This window comes from Ovis canadensis, chromosome 3 (assembly GCF_042477335.2).
Source record: "Ovis canadensis isolate MfBH-ARS-UI-01 breed Bighorn chromosome 3, ARS-UI_OviCan_v2, whole genome shotgun sequence".
Lineage (NCBI taxonomy): Eukaryota > Metazoa > Chordata > Mammalia > Artiodactyla > Bovidae > Ovis > Ovis canadensis.
Genome location: NC_091247.1, coordinates 25885505 through 25902583, shown reverse-complemented (window position 1 = coordinate 25902583; position 17079 = coordinate 25885505). Strand labels below are relative to the sequence as shown.

Below are 17079 nucleotides of genomic sequence, written 5' to 3'. Positions count from 1 at the left end.
TAATAAAAAATATAATAAGACTTCATTATCTCTTGGTGAACAAACAGCACTCTCAGGTGATCTTATCTTTTCCATAAGAGATAACTAATATTAAAAGTTGTGTCAACAGGAAGATTCCCATAAGCAGTGAGCCTCCTAAGGAGGCAATACTGCACAGTGATTTCAGTATGAGGGTTCTCGGTCTGAATGCCAGCATATTTCCTAGATGATGGGTAAATTACTTAACCTCTTTCAGCCTCAGGTTTTCTCTCTGTAAAATACAATCCAGCACACGGATTATGAAGTTAGGGAAGATTACCACGCAATGTGTTAAATATAATATCAAATTTTAAATGTTCAATAAATGTTGGTTGCCATTATTATTACTGTGGTTGGTAGAGCTAAGCAACAAGCAGTTACAATTTATCGAGTGACTGTTTTTCTACTTACTGTACTAGGGGTTAATACAAATAGTCTCATTTAATCCTCAAAGTGACTTCACAAGATAGGTAATCTTGTTTCTATTTTTGAGGAAAACACATATCTAGGGTTACATGGTAAGTGACAGACTGTCCAAATTTAAATTTAGGTCAATGTGCTTGTAAACTATACTGTCTTCCGAAACAATATGCTTGATCTTTACATTTTCCAGTTACTAGCATCTCTCCCTCAACACAGTCCTGAATACAAGACATCTGCACATGGCCTTTAAGGTGTCTCGTAAAGAACAGCGGAACTGTGATTTGTCTTACGGTCTGCAATATATAGCTACTGTGTGACAAAGGAATGAAAAGTAGATATAAATGCCTGCAAAATACACATGCACTCAACAGCTATCTACTTCAAACCTCCTCTCAGAGCAATCAAAGTGATTACCCCTTCTTATCTTTCTAGTATCCAACTTTACACTGTAAAGTAAGAGTTTATTTCCAGATACCTGAAACAATAATAAATCAGGTCTTTGGTACCTGACTGCCTTCACCAATTTATCCTTGTTCAGAAGGAATTCTTGAGTAACCTAGCAAGAGAAGAGAAAGTAAGAATGGAGACTTCAAACTTTTATAAAAACCTTCTGAGATAAATACATAGTTGAATTATTATTCATTACCTCATGGAATGGGAATCCCTCACAACTGCAAGCTTTTCTGAAAATAAGTTATATACAGGTTATTAATTAGGTAATTTTAGATAGACTCTAAAATCATGTATGGATGTGAGAGTTGGGACTATAAAGAAAGCTGAGTGCTGAAAAATTGATGCTTTTGAACTGTGGTGTTGGAGAAGACTCTTCAGAGTCCCTTGGACTGCAAGGAGATCCAACCAGTCCAACCTAAAGGAAATCAGTCCTGGGTGTTCACTGGAAGGACTGATGCTGAAGCTGAAACTCCAATACTTTGGCCACCTGACGCGAAGAGCTGACTCATCTGAAAAGACCCTGATGCTGGGAAAGATTGAGGGCAGGAGGAGAAGGGGACGACAGAGGATGAGATGGCTGGATGGCATCACCGACTCAATGGACATGGGCTTGGGTAGACTCTGGGAGTTGGTGATGGACAGGGAGGCCTCATGTGCTGCGGTTCATGGGGTTGCAAAGAGTCGGACACAACTGAGCGACTGAACTGAACTGAAAATCATCACCTCTAATCTCATCTCCTTTACTGAAAAGTGTCCTTGCACAGTATACCAGTTATCAACCTTCTCACTGAAATATTATTAAATTACTATCTTATAAGATGGCCAAACTTTTGAACAGAATCAAGAAAGGGATTTTGGGAAACATTATTAATCTACACATGAGGGAAAGTTATGTGGAAATAATTCAACCAAAGGTATATAAATAGGTCACACAGCAGAAAACACTGAGTACAAAAATATAACCTTACTTCTTAATATTGTTTTCTATTGTACTCAGTTGCCTCTCATGTTCTGCACGGTGCCATTCACAAGGACAACAGTATTGATAATCATGTGGTTCACAGTATCGATCAGTTTGACACAATTTGCATCCAATACGTTCATGATCCTTAGATGAACCTTTACGGAGACACAAAAAGTATAATTTTCACTGCCTTTTAGAATTATCTTCTATATACTTTTGTTGCCTTACCTAAATTTTCAAAAACAAACACTGCCTAGCATAACACCTAGCATATAGAAGGGTTTCAACACATTTAGGTTGAATAGAGTAATAAACACAACAGTAATTCTTAGGATAAACTAAGTCCTTAGCTGTTACGATCACTGACATTATTTTATTTTTTCATAAATTACTCTTCTATCTGAAAGTGTTAATTTGTAATATGAAACTGTACATTTAGAGTAATCAGTGGAAGACTGTGGAGTACGTGGTAGTTACATACAAGAAGGATATTGTTGGTAAAAATTATTTAGTCAATAGAATAATTCTTTAAAGATTACGAAAGGAATACAGCAGTTATTACCTCTGCTAGTGGCTAGCTCTCAGTTACCTATCTAGCTATTTTTAAACTAAGCTTGGAATATAAACAAATTCTGGTGTGGCCTGGATGTTGGGCCCTAGTGACCATTAAAAGGAAAGCATGACTACCTTCAGCACTGTCTTGCGAATACATGAGAGCTTACATAAGTGATATAACCTAAAACCACCATTCATAAGGCATCAAAAAACAAAAAAAAACACCCTGCAGAATGGCATCTTATCTATAAAAACATTTATTTCTTCCATGCTATCATCTATAATTCTTAAATGCCAATGAAAATATATTAAGAAAAATAGATAGAGCAGAATTTCTTTTAAAAGATGAGCTAACATCATCTCCTAATCTCTCCTGAGAGCAAAAGGCTTTTTTAACCCAGTACATGTCAGAAACATCTTTTTTTTTTAAGATAATTCTTATATTGCAAAGAGATAAATGGGCTTTTTTTTAGTCTATTTATTAGTTCCCTGATCAGGGATTGAACTTAGGCCTTTGGCAGTGAAAGCATGGAGCACTAGCAACTGGACTGCCAGGGAATTCCCAGGAACATCATTTTTTAAATCAAGACTAATGAAGAGAATCCAAGCTATTTTTAGTAACAGTGAACATGTATTAGAAATTAATGTTGTCACTATCTTCACACACAATAAAAATACACCATATAAAGATAAACAAAACACTGATACAAAAACACTTCCATTTTCCCCTAAGATTTATCAGTACAATTTTTTTGGATTTCTACACTGAAAACATAATTTTAACACTGAAATACTTTGATAATGCAGTTTGAAGCTACGGTTATCCTATATCTATCACTGATACGACATTACTTCATTCAGTAAGTATTTACAGGGTGTCTACTGTGTCTCTGTGACACAACTCCTGACTCTGTGGGTTCCTAATCTGGTAAGGAAGGTAGGTAAGTAAAAAGTACCAAAGGAATAGAGATGAAACATAGGTATATATTAAACATAGGTAGCTTGACAGCAATGTTCTAGAGATATCATTCCTTATGTCTGCTTACCTGGATGGGAACACACAGAGCAATGAGCCAGTTTGTTAACGAGTACTGGTTGTGAGTTAGAGTAACAAGATTTTTCATTCCACTGATTAAACCTTTAAAAGAAAATGGTTTAAAAAAAACAACAAACAAATACTAAGGCTACCAAACTGTCATGTTCTCAAAGGTCAGGCTATTCTGATCCTTTCCACTTGCCTACTTATTTTCCCTTTGGCAGTAAAGTTGCTGTCCTAGCCTGGGAACATAAAAACATAAAAAAATTTAAAACTCAGGGGAAGGTTAGTCTAAACCAATAAAAATCAGAATGACAGATTATTATAAGAAAATATAATCTCATTATTTTCAACTGTGAAGACAAACATAAAATATTGCCAAAAGTTCACCTTTGCTGAAACTGTCTCAAAAAGAATGATTTATAGTTAGCCAACATTCAGAAAACAAAGATCATGGCATCCGGTCCCATCACTTCACAGGAAATAGATGGGGAAACAGTGGAAACAGTATCAGACTTTATTTTTTGGGCTCCAAAATCACTGCAGATGGTGATTGCAGCCGTGAAATTAAAAGACACTTACTCCTTGGAAGAAAAGTTATGACCAACCTAGATAGTGTATTCAAAAGCACAGACATTACTTTGCTGACTAAGGTCCGTCTAGTCAAGGCTATGGTTTTCCTAGTGGTCATGTATGGATGTGAGAGTTGACTGTGAAGAAGGCTGAGAGCCAAAGAATTGATGCTTTTGAACTGTGGTGTTGGAGAAGACTCGAGAGTGCCTTGCACTGCAAGGAGATCCAACCAGTCCACTCTGAAGGAGATCAGCCCTGGGGTTTCTTTGGAAGGAATGATGCTAAAGCTAAAACTCCAGTACTTTGGCCACCTCATGCAAAGAGTTGACTCATTGGAAAAGACTCTAATGCTGGGAGAGATTGGGAGCAGGAGGAGAAGGGGACGACAGAGGATGAGATGGCTGGATGGCATCACTGACTCGATGGACGAGAGTCTGAGTGAACTCCGGGAGTTGGTGATGGACAGGGAGGCCTGGCATGCTGCGATTCATGGGGTCGGAAAGAGTCGGACACAACTGAGCAACTGAACTGATCTGAACTGAACTGAAGAGTCATATTTGCTTGCTTTTCCTTTTTTATTCTTCACAATTCCCAAATCATTCCTTAATTCATCCCCATGCCAAAGTACACCTTTGCTTTCCTGCTTTGGAAAATAGTAATTGCTGATATTAATAACGAGTTTATTAAAGTCTTAGATCTATCATTAGCCTTACAGTGGAAAGAGAGGCATCTTAGGAAAGAGCATGAATATCTGAAATCTTTCTCATGGTCATTCCAATCTTCATTTCTACCACTTGATGCTTCTTTTCATTTACTATCTTATACCTACTGGAGGCCAAGATTATTTTAACTGTCTCAGTGTCCTGGTTCCTTTCCTTCTATTCATTCTATGCTTTATTATCATCAATATTCATTTTTTATAAAACATTGCCCTCATCAAGCAAATATAATTGATAGATTTGTTCTGAAAGCTCAAAACAAAACAGCAGAGTTTGCAAACTTCAATATACTCTTAATTTTCCTGGATCCTCAAATGAAGTGTTAGTTGCTCAGTCATGTCCGACTCTTTGCAACCCCACTGACTGTAGCCTGCCAGGCTCCTCTGTCCATAGGATTCTCCAGGCAAGAATACTGCAGTGGGTTGCCATTTCCTTCTCCAGGAGAATCTTTCAGACCCAGGGATCAGATCTTGCTCTACCGCATCACAGGTAGATTCTTTACCTTCTGAACTACCAGAGAAGCCTGAATCCTCAAATCATATAGGCTAAATTCATTATAATGTGTGGATATAGAACAAAGGGTAGTGAAATAAAACTTTTCATCAAGTGTTACTAATTAAATATTTGCAACATGTCAGACATTTCATTTATAGAAAAATATAATATTGAAGTATTTATATAAAAATAATTTTAAATATAAAATTATGTTGGTTTATCTTTACTTGCTAATAAAATAGTCTAAGATAGCTTATGGCAAATGTCCATGGTTATAAATAAACCCATCTGACATCTTCCTACTTGTGTTTGTAGTGAGCTAATAATATTGACGATACAAAGCATGGCTTAGGACATGTTCTTTTCAGCTTTCTTTGGAAAACATCAGAATAAGTGATTGTCAATGAAAATATAGATCAGCTTAAAAATACAAACCCCTTTTTTGGAAAGCCCAATACTTATTGTATACACTATTAAATTCAACAAGACTAGAAGACTAATGTCATAAGCAAAAACAATTTTTAGTTACCTCTGAAGTAAACTTTGCCCTTTCAAAATCTTTATCAGTTTTAATGCTTGCTCTTTTCCAACTCCAGGGACTCCCTTTCAGAAAGTGGGAAAATAAATTCAAATGTTAATCACTAGAGAACAGATTGAAGGATGATGCATTCATTCAGTGTAGGACTATGCAGCTCAGAGAAGAAGGTAACTGTATGTGCAAGACGCATTGTTAGGTGTAAATGAAAACTGCAGAAGAGAATATGGTGTGGCTTAGATTTGTAGGTTAAATAGCAATTATAGTATTAACTTATGTAACCAAAAAAGTCAGAGTTACATACAAAAGCACTTACAGTTTATTTTAGGAGAGGGAGGAACAGCATTTTAGATGAACAGCATTTCATTTTCTATGTTCATTATTTTGATAATATTTTAACTTAAGAAAATTAAAACAAACATTTAATTTCTAATACTATATATTTCTACATATACATACATCTATCTATCTATATAAATAAGTATATTCACATGATAATTTCTGGTTTAGATTGAGTCTTCTAGTTCCTATAAAAGTTTATTAATATGTTTTTGTAAGCAATGCTGCTCTTTAGCCAATATGTATCAGGATAGACATATCAGTGTTAAAATACTTCCAAAGTGGTTAGTAAACAGTCACTGCCCACGTATCCTGAGTGCCTGCTGGCAAAGGAGTCTTCTCCCTAATGTGAATTCCCTTCCCAACCCACCTACACTGAGGATTAGGGTTACACGTGGCTCAACAGAGGGTACCAGAAGCTCGTTCCATTTCTACAGCCTATGTCTTTAGTAAACCAGTTACTAGATATTTTGCATATGACCCTTCTTGTATTAGCATTTAGTTACATATCAGATTTTTTCCAAAAATTTTTTCAGCAAATTATGTTATTACAGTAGCGTCTTAAAGATCATTAAGTACAATGATATAAATAGATAGCAGTTTTGGTTGCAAAGATATAAAAAATCAAATAGGCAAGGCTAGTCTATAATGTAATAAATACCACTATAGCTGAAACTGGTTTTTGTCAGTTCAAGTTTGCAAATTTTTTCTTATGATATTCAACACTGGGTTGTTTCCAGACTTTAATTATGATGCAATTACATATAGGAAATAATAATTTTCTATTTCAGAATGAGAACTACAATAATTATTTTTGTGTGTTATTTAACAGCTTTTTTCCCTCCTGTTTTCTTTTCTTGTTAAAAAAATTATTGATTTCTCTATTTGGTCACTGGTGACACAGATTAGAAATCAGAATTAATAATTTTACTATCCTATTATTTTTTCCCTCTTCTATGCCCCAGTGAAAAAAAATACATGTCATCCCTCTTTAGATTTCTCTTAGGTATACAGTCTATAGTATAATGAAGGATTTTAAAAGGATACAAAGATGATCAGCAGGGACATAATAATGGGACTATATAAAAATAGCAGGAGTTACAGTATAAAACATTTTGTATTTTTAAATATCATATTTATGAATGGGGTTATGATTTTAATTCTTAATTCATCCCTCACCTATTATACCTGTCACTGAGTATGTACTGTTATCTTAAGATATAAAATAAAAAGGCTTTCATGAGCAAAGCTCAATGCAGTGCTAAGAGGCATAGAGGGATGAATGACTTAGCTCAATAATCATGTTGCCTAGCAACAGTAACAATAACATGGAGCATGTGTCCAGTTAAAAAGTTACTATGGAGATTCAAAACCAGAACACAGACAAACAGTGATAGAAACTAATATTGGCATGAGACAAGAAAAGAGTAGCTCCTATTTTTCTAAAAGGACAGTCGAATGTGAATATGAATCTCTTAGAGTAATAGTATACTGAGAGTCAGGCTGTAGTACCAGTTATGATTCTATTCTCATTTATAACATTCAGTGTCACAGTTAGCAAGCATTTTAATGTCACTTGAAATATTGATTATTTTAGTTACTGAATAGCTTATTACACCCATATCTAAATTAGATCCTTAACTATATAATACCATATTATATTCATATTTATGTACCATGTAAAGTATGAGAAAAAGCCACTATGAATACTAAATAAATACAATTTCAGCATACCTTTGGAAGATAATCACAGCCAAGTAGTATTGCCAGCCCAACCAGAGCATCTCTATTCAAACCTAGTTTAGTCTTGATGGATGACATTGTATAACAGTCAACATGTGGGTCCTAGAAGAAGGTACAGATTTAGTTTCATCTTCAGAAAACTAAACAAAATCAACATTGTAAAATATAATTTGTCAAAGTGAAGTGAAAGTGAAGTCACTCAGTCGTGTCCGACTCTTTGCGACCCCCTGGAGCCACCAGGCTCCTCCGTCCATGGGATTCTCCAGGCAAGAATACTGGAGTAGGTTGCCATTTCCTTCTCCAATTTGTCAAAGCTGCCTCTAAATATTTATCCTAAAAGTTTAAAATTATCTTGATCACCAGAATCTTCATATAACCTAACATTTTAACATCTGAAAATAAAATCAAGTTTCAAAAATAGCTTTAAAAAAACTATAGTAGTAATTTTTTTCTTCTTGTTTTTTGGTGTCTACAAAAGTAGATTTTCATCTTACATAATTAAACATAAAATGTATATTATAGAAAGTAAACATTCCCTGTAAATGCATCATCTGAAGTAACTATTATTGATAGCCACGCATATTCCTTTAAGAAACTCTTTAACACATATATACAAATGCTTATTTATAGTAAAAATAGGCTTATATAAAAATACTATTTTGCAATATTTCTTGCTCACTAATACATTTGGATATATTAGTTGCTTCAGTCGTGTTCGACTCTTTGCAACCCTATGGACTGCATCCCTCCAGGCTCCTCCCTCCACGGGATTCTCCAGACAAGAATACTGGAGTGGGTTGCCATGCCTTCCTCCCTGGGTATCTTACTGACCCAGGGATTAAACCCGCATCTCTCATGTCTCCTGCATTGGCAGGTGAGTTCTTTACTACCAGAGCCACCTAGGCCTTAATGACTGCTTACTATTATGCTACATGGACTCCAAGACAGTTTTTCTCAATGGGGACACTGGGAGCATTTTCAGAAAGATAACAGAATTCTCTGGCAAATGGCTTAGTTTTCCTGGCTTTGATACATCAAATGTCCATAGTCTCCCTTGCTCAACCCTCAACAGTTACAATGAATACGTCCCATGTATAGTACCTGCCTCCATGAAAACCATGGCTGTATTTAGCCATTCCCTATCAATGGGCATTTGAGTTGTTTGCCAAGTTTTTGCAAGCATTGACAATGCTGCAACTACTAATAACATCCTTATAGATCTCTCTTTGCATACTTGGAGGTGTTTTGAGGCTTACTAACAGTGGAAATTCTGGTTCAAGGCAATACATATCACATGACATTTTATAACACATAACTGAAACTGATTCAGAAGTATACCATGTGAAACAAATCAAGTTCTTAGAGAAATCCACATTTAAAAGAGAACGAACCATGCAGTAGTGATATTTTTAATATGAGTAAACATTTTATTTAGCAATTGCTGTGTACCAAGCATTATGGTAAAGAATCCCCCTTGCAATGCAGGAGATCCTGGTCCTGTCCCTGGGTTGGGAAGATCCCCTGGAGAAGAAAATGGCAACCCACTCCAGTGTTCTTGCAAGGAGAATCCCATGGACAGAGGAGCCTGGCGGGCTGTAGTCCGTAGGGTTGCAGGGAGTCAGACAAGACTTCACGATCATGTGCACACACACAAAAAAACACAAGCATTACGGTAAGCATTTTATACGTTTTAGTTTATCTAATCTTCTAATAATCCCCTTTAAAAAATTAGTTTTTAAAACAAATGCTGAAAAAGAGAAAGGAAAAATACCTTGGTGTTCATAGTGAAATTCCTATAAACAGTCTGGGCCCCATAAAGGAAAGCGTCTCCATCATTGGTGAGGCAGCCATCCACATAACCACTGGCGTTGAGGTAGGCACACATGGCTTCAGCTTCACCAGCAGCTTGGACCCAGGGAATTCCTAAGCATTCCAGCATATCAAGACACTGAAAAGAAAAAGTAGGTGCAACAAATCTAGGAACATTTGCATTGCTGCTTTTTATGGTGTTTAACTTACTGTTATATTACAAATACTAATAGCTTTTTAGTTATGTTTTAAATTATGATATTTAAGAAATAATTGGAAATGTGAACACAATACTTTCAAGCATTAAGGGATGAATGATTGCTGAACTTTTATGTACATTAATAAATACTGTATTGAGTCATGTTTTTATAAGAGCCATATGTTTTAGAGAAAGGTACTGACCCACTAAGAGAAACAATACTATGTGTGGGATTTGCTTCAAAATAATGTGGAAGTAGGGAAGCAGGGGGGAGTATAGGTGAAACAAAATTGCTCAAGTTGATAATTTTTAAAGATTGGTGATGGGTTACTTTGGATTATTTAAAATTTTCTTTTTTTTTTTTTAAATATAAAATCTTTAATTCTTATATGCGTTCCCAAACATGAACCCCCCGCCCACCTCCCTCCCCATAACATCTCTCTGGGTCATCCCCATGCACCAGCCCCAAGCATGGTGTATCCTGCGTCAGACATAGACTGGCGATTTGATTCTTACATGATAGTATACATGTTAGAATGCCTTTGATGTCAATTAAAAAGTAATCTGTATCCAATTAAATATTAACTTAAAAATTATTTTTTTAAAGTAACGAATATTCAATTTTCACTGTTCAGTGTTATCTCAAGAATTTGGAAATATCTTTAAATTATAATAATTAATCAATTAACATTTACATTTGTAAAACTATAGCAATCCTTTTCACATGATGACCATCCCAATATGAGCTCTTCTGAAGAAGTTGTAAGTACACAATTTTGGCTTGAGAACTTAAAAGTTCACTTTTTATCACCTCCCCTGTACAATGAAACTCTTATTGTGGGAAACCACACAGGGGCCGGTTGTTGGAGTGCTCCAGGGAAGTCACAAGTCTGTGCAGGATGTTTGTTATCAACCTCCTGATGTATAATCTGCTATAGCTTTCTTTGGGTTATGAATTTACCTCTGTTGGGTAGCTTCAGCTTTACAGCTTAGTGCATTCTTTTTTATTGTATGTCACACTCTCATTCTATCATTGGGGAATACTGGGTATGGTGAGGAAAAGTGGCTATTTACTTGCTTCTAGAGGGACAGAATAAATATCTCTTGTTTTAATTGGTTGTTTACATGTTATATTATGTAATAAAAAACCTCTGCCAGATGTTGCCCAAGGTGGACAAGGTTCAGAAAGACAAAATATCAAGTCAAAAAAAGGGTCCTTTTCAGGACTCCAGCTAGGCGACCTTAGGGAGACAGACTTGTTATAGGTGCTGCTCAACTGAAACATAGTTGTTTCTTCCTTACCCCTAGATAAGAAGTATCCTTTCATAAAAAACAACAAGAGATTCCAGATTCTTGTGCTGCTGCTGCTGCTAAGTCGCTTCAGTCGTGTCCGACTTTGTGTGACCCCATAGACTGCAGCCCACCAGGCTCCCTGGGATTCTCCAGGCAAGAACACTGGAGTGGGTTGCCATTTCCTTCTCCAGTGCATGAAAGTGAAAAGTCAAAGTGAAGTCGCTCAGTCATGTCCAACTCTTAGCAACCCCATGGACTGCAGCCTACCAGGCTCCTCCGTCCATGGGATTTTCCAGGCAAGAGTACTGGAGTGAGGTACCATTGCCTTCTCCAAGATTCTTGTGCATGTCCTCCTAACTCTTTTCAAAAGCTAGCGCAGAATTTGTGATGAGGTTGGCTGGAATTTTCCCTGCCCTAAGTCTCTATGATGTGGGGTAGGGGTTGTTTTGGAGGACTAATTTGTGCTTTACATGCTTGCAACTAAAAATGGCACTAGATTAGGAGAACATAAGGCCTAGCAACAGACTGTAGAGAAATACGATAATGATTAATGGGCAGGCAACACTGAATCAACATAAAATGTCTAAGTACACCACAACTGGTGAAATAAAGAAATAAGAATAGAAGCATTTTCTCAAAAAGACAAACACCTTTTTGCTTTATACTGGGTGTTTAATGCCTTCAGTATGTGAACCATAGATATTTCTAGGAACTGATATATAATAATTAGAATACAGGACAGATATTTTCTTCAATTATTGATAGTCATTAAGATGGAATAATCACTAATTGAAAATTACTTTTTTTAATCACATGAAAATAAAAAATAGAAAAAAAAAAAGGACAAAACTTCTGGAGAAAAAAGCTTATTAATTTGTGCAATGTCTTTTAAAAGAAATTAAAATTTTAATCAACATTTAAGAAGAAAAACAGGGATGTGAACTCAAAACAAATATCATAAAAGGTTTATATCCTTAGCCTATAAAGAAATTGAACAAAACAATAGTAAAACCTCAAAAAGGTTAAGTGGGAAAAGGATATGATGGTCATTACTTACAGAAGGACTAAAACTAACTTAATGTTTTACTTCACCATTAAAAGAATATGACATATAACTATGTATTATATGTATTTATATGTACTATATAAACCAATAAATGTCTTTGACTTTGCATATAATAGTACAAAGATAGAACTCTTAATATCCAAAGATTTTGTGGATGCACTGAAATTGCTTATCTCATATCTGTACTGGTAGGAAGTAGTTGGCAAGAGTTATATAAAATCCTTTCTAAACTTAGGTCTATCAAGCCCACTTTGGGTAATTTATTTTCAAATCACAAGAAAAAGCTATGTTCACAAAAAAAATGTTTCTCACGATTTCATGTATAATAGAGAAGAACTGAAAAGCAAACAATATATAATATACAACCATGGGGAATGATTTCAAGTACAACCATTACAAGTAATAATTCTGAATAGAATATGGTAACAGGGAAATACGGGTATGCTACATTAAGTGAAAAGTCCAAGATAAAAATTACTTGTGCATGATTATGACAACTTTAAAAATTAAACACATTTAAAAAGATACAAAATAGTTATAGCTTCCTATTGTTTTACTTATACACTTTATCTTATTATAGATTTATCTTTTTTTAAGATATATTTTGTAACAGATAAACATATTAAAATAATAACTTTTTGTAATTTCAAAGCCCTGAGGGAAGCCAAATCAAATTCTATCTATCAACTATTATTAATCCTGAATGAGTAAAGTATGAATTAATGAGACTGCTATTCTGGGAATTTGTTAAGTGCTGAAGGTTTCATGAAACTTAACATATTAAGTCCCAATTATGTACCAGTTGCTTTAGATATATTTTCTCTGATTTTCACTATAACCTTGTAAAGTATTATCACCCTCATTTTACAGAGTAGGAAATGAGGCAAAGATAGGTTAAAAATCTTGCCCCTAGAGTTTCTAGATGCCAGAATCGGAACTTGAACATGGGTGTTTCACTCCAAAGCATAAACTCTCTTCTCTATTCACATTGGCCTTTTAGTGAAGACAGTAAGTATTAAAGATATTGACCAACAAAGTTTATTACAGTAAAATACACTCTTTAATTCAAATCAGAATTATTGAATCAGGCCCGAATGCTTACCTCCTTCAAGACTGACTTAAAATGTGATCTCCCTGTTTTCTGAGACCATGTTTTTCCAGAAGGTCCATATCGGACCTGATTCCTCTTACTGATGACATCAGCTTTCAGGTGGGGGGGTTCCCCTTCCATAACGAACACCAGCTTTACATCCATTAGCGTTAAATATGAGATACGAAAAAACAGATTCCTGAAATAGAAAAAGTTAATGATACTTTAATCATCATATATGAATAGCAGAAGTCAACACTGCAGAATGACATAATGGCAAAGACACTAGTATCAAAAATGCAACATGCAATAATGTCTTATTTATTATGATTTTCAGCGGACTGAACTGAGAAACCACTGCTTGTTTTTTAGCAAAGGAGATTTATGATTATTCTAATTGCTATGTGGGAAATGGTTTGGAGGAGGAGGAGGCCAAGAGAAGAGGGAGGGAAGCTAGTGAAAACTTCATCTCAACAGGGCATATAAGAGATGTTGTCATACACGGAGGTAGTGCTTCTGGAGAAAAGTTTGTGAATGCAACATATGTTCTGGAAGGGGAACTGGCCAGACTTCAGATGGACTGGATACGGGGAGAGGCAAAGCAGGGGAAGAATGGCTCCCAAATTCCTGGCTTTTAGTCACTGAAACATCCTAGGGGATATGTTAAATACGCAGTCAGGTCTACGAGTCTGGAGCTTCAAGGGTATGAAGTACAAATTTGTGAGTCACCAGTATGAGGTGGCTCAGTGATAAAGAATCTGCCTGTTAATGCAGGAGACATGTGTTCAATCCCTGGGTCAGGAAGATCTCCTGAAGGAGGAAATGGCCATCTACTGCAGTATTCTTGCCAGGAAAATCCCATGGACAGAGGAGCCTGATGGGCTATAGTCCACAGGGTTGCAAAGAGTTGGACACAACTGACTGAGCAGGCACACACACAATATGGAGATGGCAGATATGGGCATGTGAATACATTTTAAAATCTGAAAATGCAAAATGGCAACAACAAAACAAATGAAGTGGAAACAAAACCAAGACGTCCACCTACCTATATTCTGAGAATGTCTACTTTACCTGAGGTGGGGCTTCATGACTGTCCCAATCATTTTTTTGACTGTCTGTGCTTCACACACCCAGAGACTCAGATCAACCGCAATGGTTTTCCCACTGAGACTGTGCAAGTGGACGTGTTGTTTAACAGGCTCCAAAATTTGCCACAAGTCATTTACTCCCATCCTGGTGGTTATCTGTTATTTGAAACAAACTTTTCAAAAGATTGTTAAAAGACACAGAAGCTCAGAAAAAAAATTTAGACAGTGTATTTTGAGCTAGTTGGGGGTGATTCATAAATAGTATTCTCATTTTCTTTTACTAGTCAGCTCTTCAGGATGAATCAAGAATACCTGAAACATGAAAAATGGTGGTAATACACTTAGTGGCTACAAAAATACTGATGCAGCAGCTGAAAAGTTATCAGCAGAATATAGCATGCTGAATTTGTCCTTAAAATCCACTCATGTCACCCAATATGTTTTTCTGTATTACTGAAAAATAAAGTTACTTTAAAATTTAAAGTCACCAAATGTCAATGGTTGTCTCTCTTCATTCTTCTTTTCCACGCTGCCTGCAGCAGTGGCTGACAATAAAATTTTTCACATGGTCACATTAATACTGAATGAAATCTGGAAAATAAAAGGAAAAATTACCCTCATCCCAAAGGGTGGTAATTGGCTTTGCTCCAGTGAATAATAAGAGCTAACAAATGCAGAGAAAAATCGAAGGAACTGGTAATGTGTATTTGTCTTGTTGAGAATTCACTCCTTGATCTACATACCTAAAGAGAGAATAGGACTAGTCCTCTATCATAATCAGGAAAAAACAAAGAGACAAAAACAAGGAAGAATGCAAACATACGAACAAAAGACAAAAACACAGGATTAATGAAGGAAAACTCTGGTGGATAAGTGGAGGGGAGATAGAAAATGAAGACTTGAAGAATAGGTAATTATTTTTTTAAAAAAGAGCATTGGCTTTTTAAATTACAACATCACACATGTTCACTGTGGGGAAATAAAACATCTTTTTAAAGAAAAATATTTTAAAGTGACCTATAGTCCCATTTGGGCTTTCCTGGTGCCGTAGCAGTAAAGAATCTGTCTGCAACGCAAAAGAGATGCAGGTTTGATTCCTGGGTCAGGATAATCTCCTAGAGGAGGGCATAGCAACCACTCCAGTATTTTTGCCTAGGAAATCCCATGGACAGAGGAGCCTATAGGGAGGGCTGCAGTCCACGGGGTTGCAAAGAGTTGGACATGACTAAAGCGACTGAGTATAGGAGCACAGTTTCAGTAGCCAAAAAAAAAACCGTTAAAACTTTTCTATGTACATGATATTAAAAAAAAAAATTAGCTTAAGCTCTGCTATCGTAACCTGCTTTGGTATTTTCTATATGCAAGTTTTCCTTTATTAAACATCTATAGCTGTTTTGAACTGTGGTGTTGGAGAAGACTCTTGAGAGTCCCTTGGACTGCAAGGAGATCCAACCAGTCCATTCTGAAGGGGATCAGCCCTGGGATTTCTTTGGAGGGAATGATGCTGAAGCTGAAACTCCAGTACTTTGGCCACCTCATGTGAAGAGTTGACTCACTGGAAAAGACTCTGATGTTGGGAGGGATTGGAGGCAGGAGGAGAAGGGGACGACAGAGGATGAGATGGCTGGATGGCATCACTGACTCGATGGACCTGAGTCTGAGTGAACTCCAGGAGCTGGTGATGGACAGGGAGGCCTGGCGTGCTGCGATTCATGGGGTCGCAGAGTCAGATACGACTGAGCAACTGAACTGAACTGATAGCTGTTTTTCTTTTCCTTTATTATTTGATAAAAACTATTATGTAGCATTTGAAGATTCAGTCTGACTATATAACAGACCAGTTCAGTTCAATCGCTCAGTCGTGTTCAACTCTTTGTGACCCCATGGACTGCAGCACATCCAGCTTCCCTGTCCATCACCAACTCCCAGAGCTCACTCAAACTCATGTCCATTGAGTCAGTGATGCCATCGAACCATCTCATCCTGTCATCCCCTTCTCCTCCTTCTTTCAATCTTTCCCAGCATCATCAGGGTCTTTTCCAATGAGTCAGTTCTTCGCATCAGGTGGCCAAAGTATAGGAGCTTCAGCTTCAGCCTCAGTCCTTCTAATGAATATTCAGGACCAATTTCCTTTAGGATTGACTGGTTGGATCTCTTTGCAATCCAAGGGACTCTCAGGAGTCTTCTCGAACACCACAGTTCAACAGCATCAATTCTTTGGCAATTAGCTTTCTTTATGGTCCAACTCTCACACTCATACATGACTACTGGAAAAATCATAGCTTGGACTAGACAGATATATTACAGATATCCTCTGAGTAATGACCTTATTTCCTTCTAAAAACACAAGGATATAAAAACATATTAAGACAAAAAACTATCATCATAATGTAAAACAATTCTAAATAAAATGCAACCGTATTGTCTGTTCCTTTAACAGAGTCCATAGTAAAAGTAAATGCTCTCAAGTTGTACATGACTGCAAAGAAAATAAATGCTGGAAGCATGGTTGTCCTTCTCTGAGCTTTTCTGAATCTTAATTTTAAATGTGGCCAGTGTTACCACAAGTAGTATTTTGTGCACTCATTTTTAAGAGCTGCACAAACTTTTGCTCATATGTCACTTTAGAAGGAGTATTATAGATTTAAAGAGAAGAAAGCATTAGCTAATGGTGGTTC

The 17079-nt window shown here is 36.3% G+C and overlaps 1 protein-coding gene across 6 annotated transcripts in view; it reads right to left on the bottom strand.

Annotated features, from left to right (window-relative positions):
* The window catches only part of GEN1 (GEN1 Holliday junction 5' flap endonuclease), a 31180-nt gene that overhangs the window by 9865 nt on the left and 4236 nt on the right, over positions 1-17079 (bottom strand). For 4 of the 6 annotated variants that reach the window (XM_069580241.1, XM_069580240.1, XM_069580239.1 and 1 more), the window contains 9 exons: positions 14385-14557; positions 13323-13509; positions 9625-9801; positions 7845-7955; positions 5766-5839; positions 3460-3551; positions 1863-2013; positions 1088-1124; positions 917-997 (listed from right to left, as the gene is read on the bottom strand). In XM_069580241.1, the coding sequence (XP_069436342.1) occupies positions 917-997; positions 1088-1124; positions 1863-2013; positions 3460-3551; positions 5766-5839; positions 7845-7955; positions 9625-9801; positions 13323-13509; positions 14385-14557 (1083 nt within the window). Of the gene's footprint in view, positions 1-916; positions 998-1087; positions 1125-1862; positions 2014-3459; positions 3552-5765; positions 5840-7844; positions 7956-9624; positions 9802-13322; positions 13510-14384; positions 14558-14889; positions 14993-17079 lie in introns of all 6 variants that reach the window. The other 2 variants (XM_069580244.1, XM_069580245.1) reach the window with 2 other exon arrangements.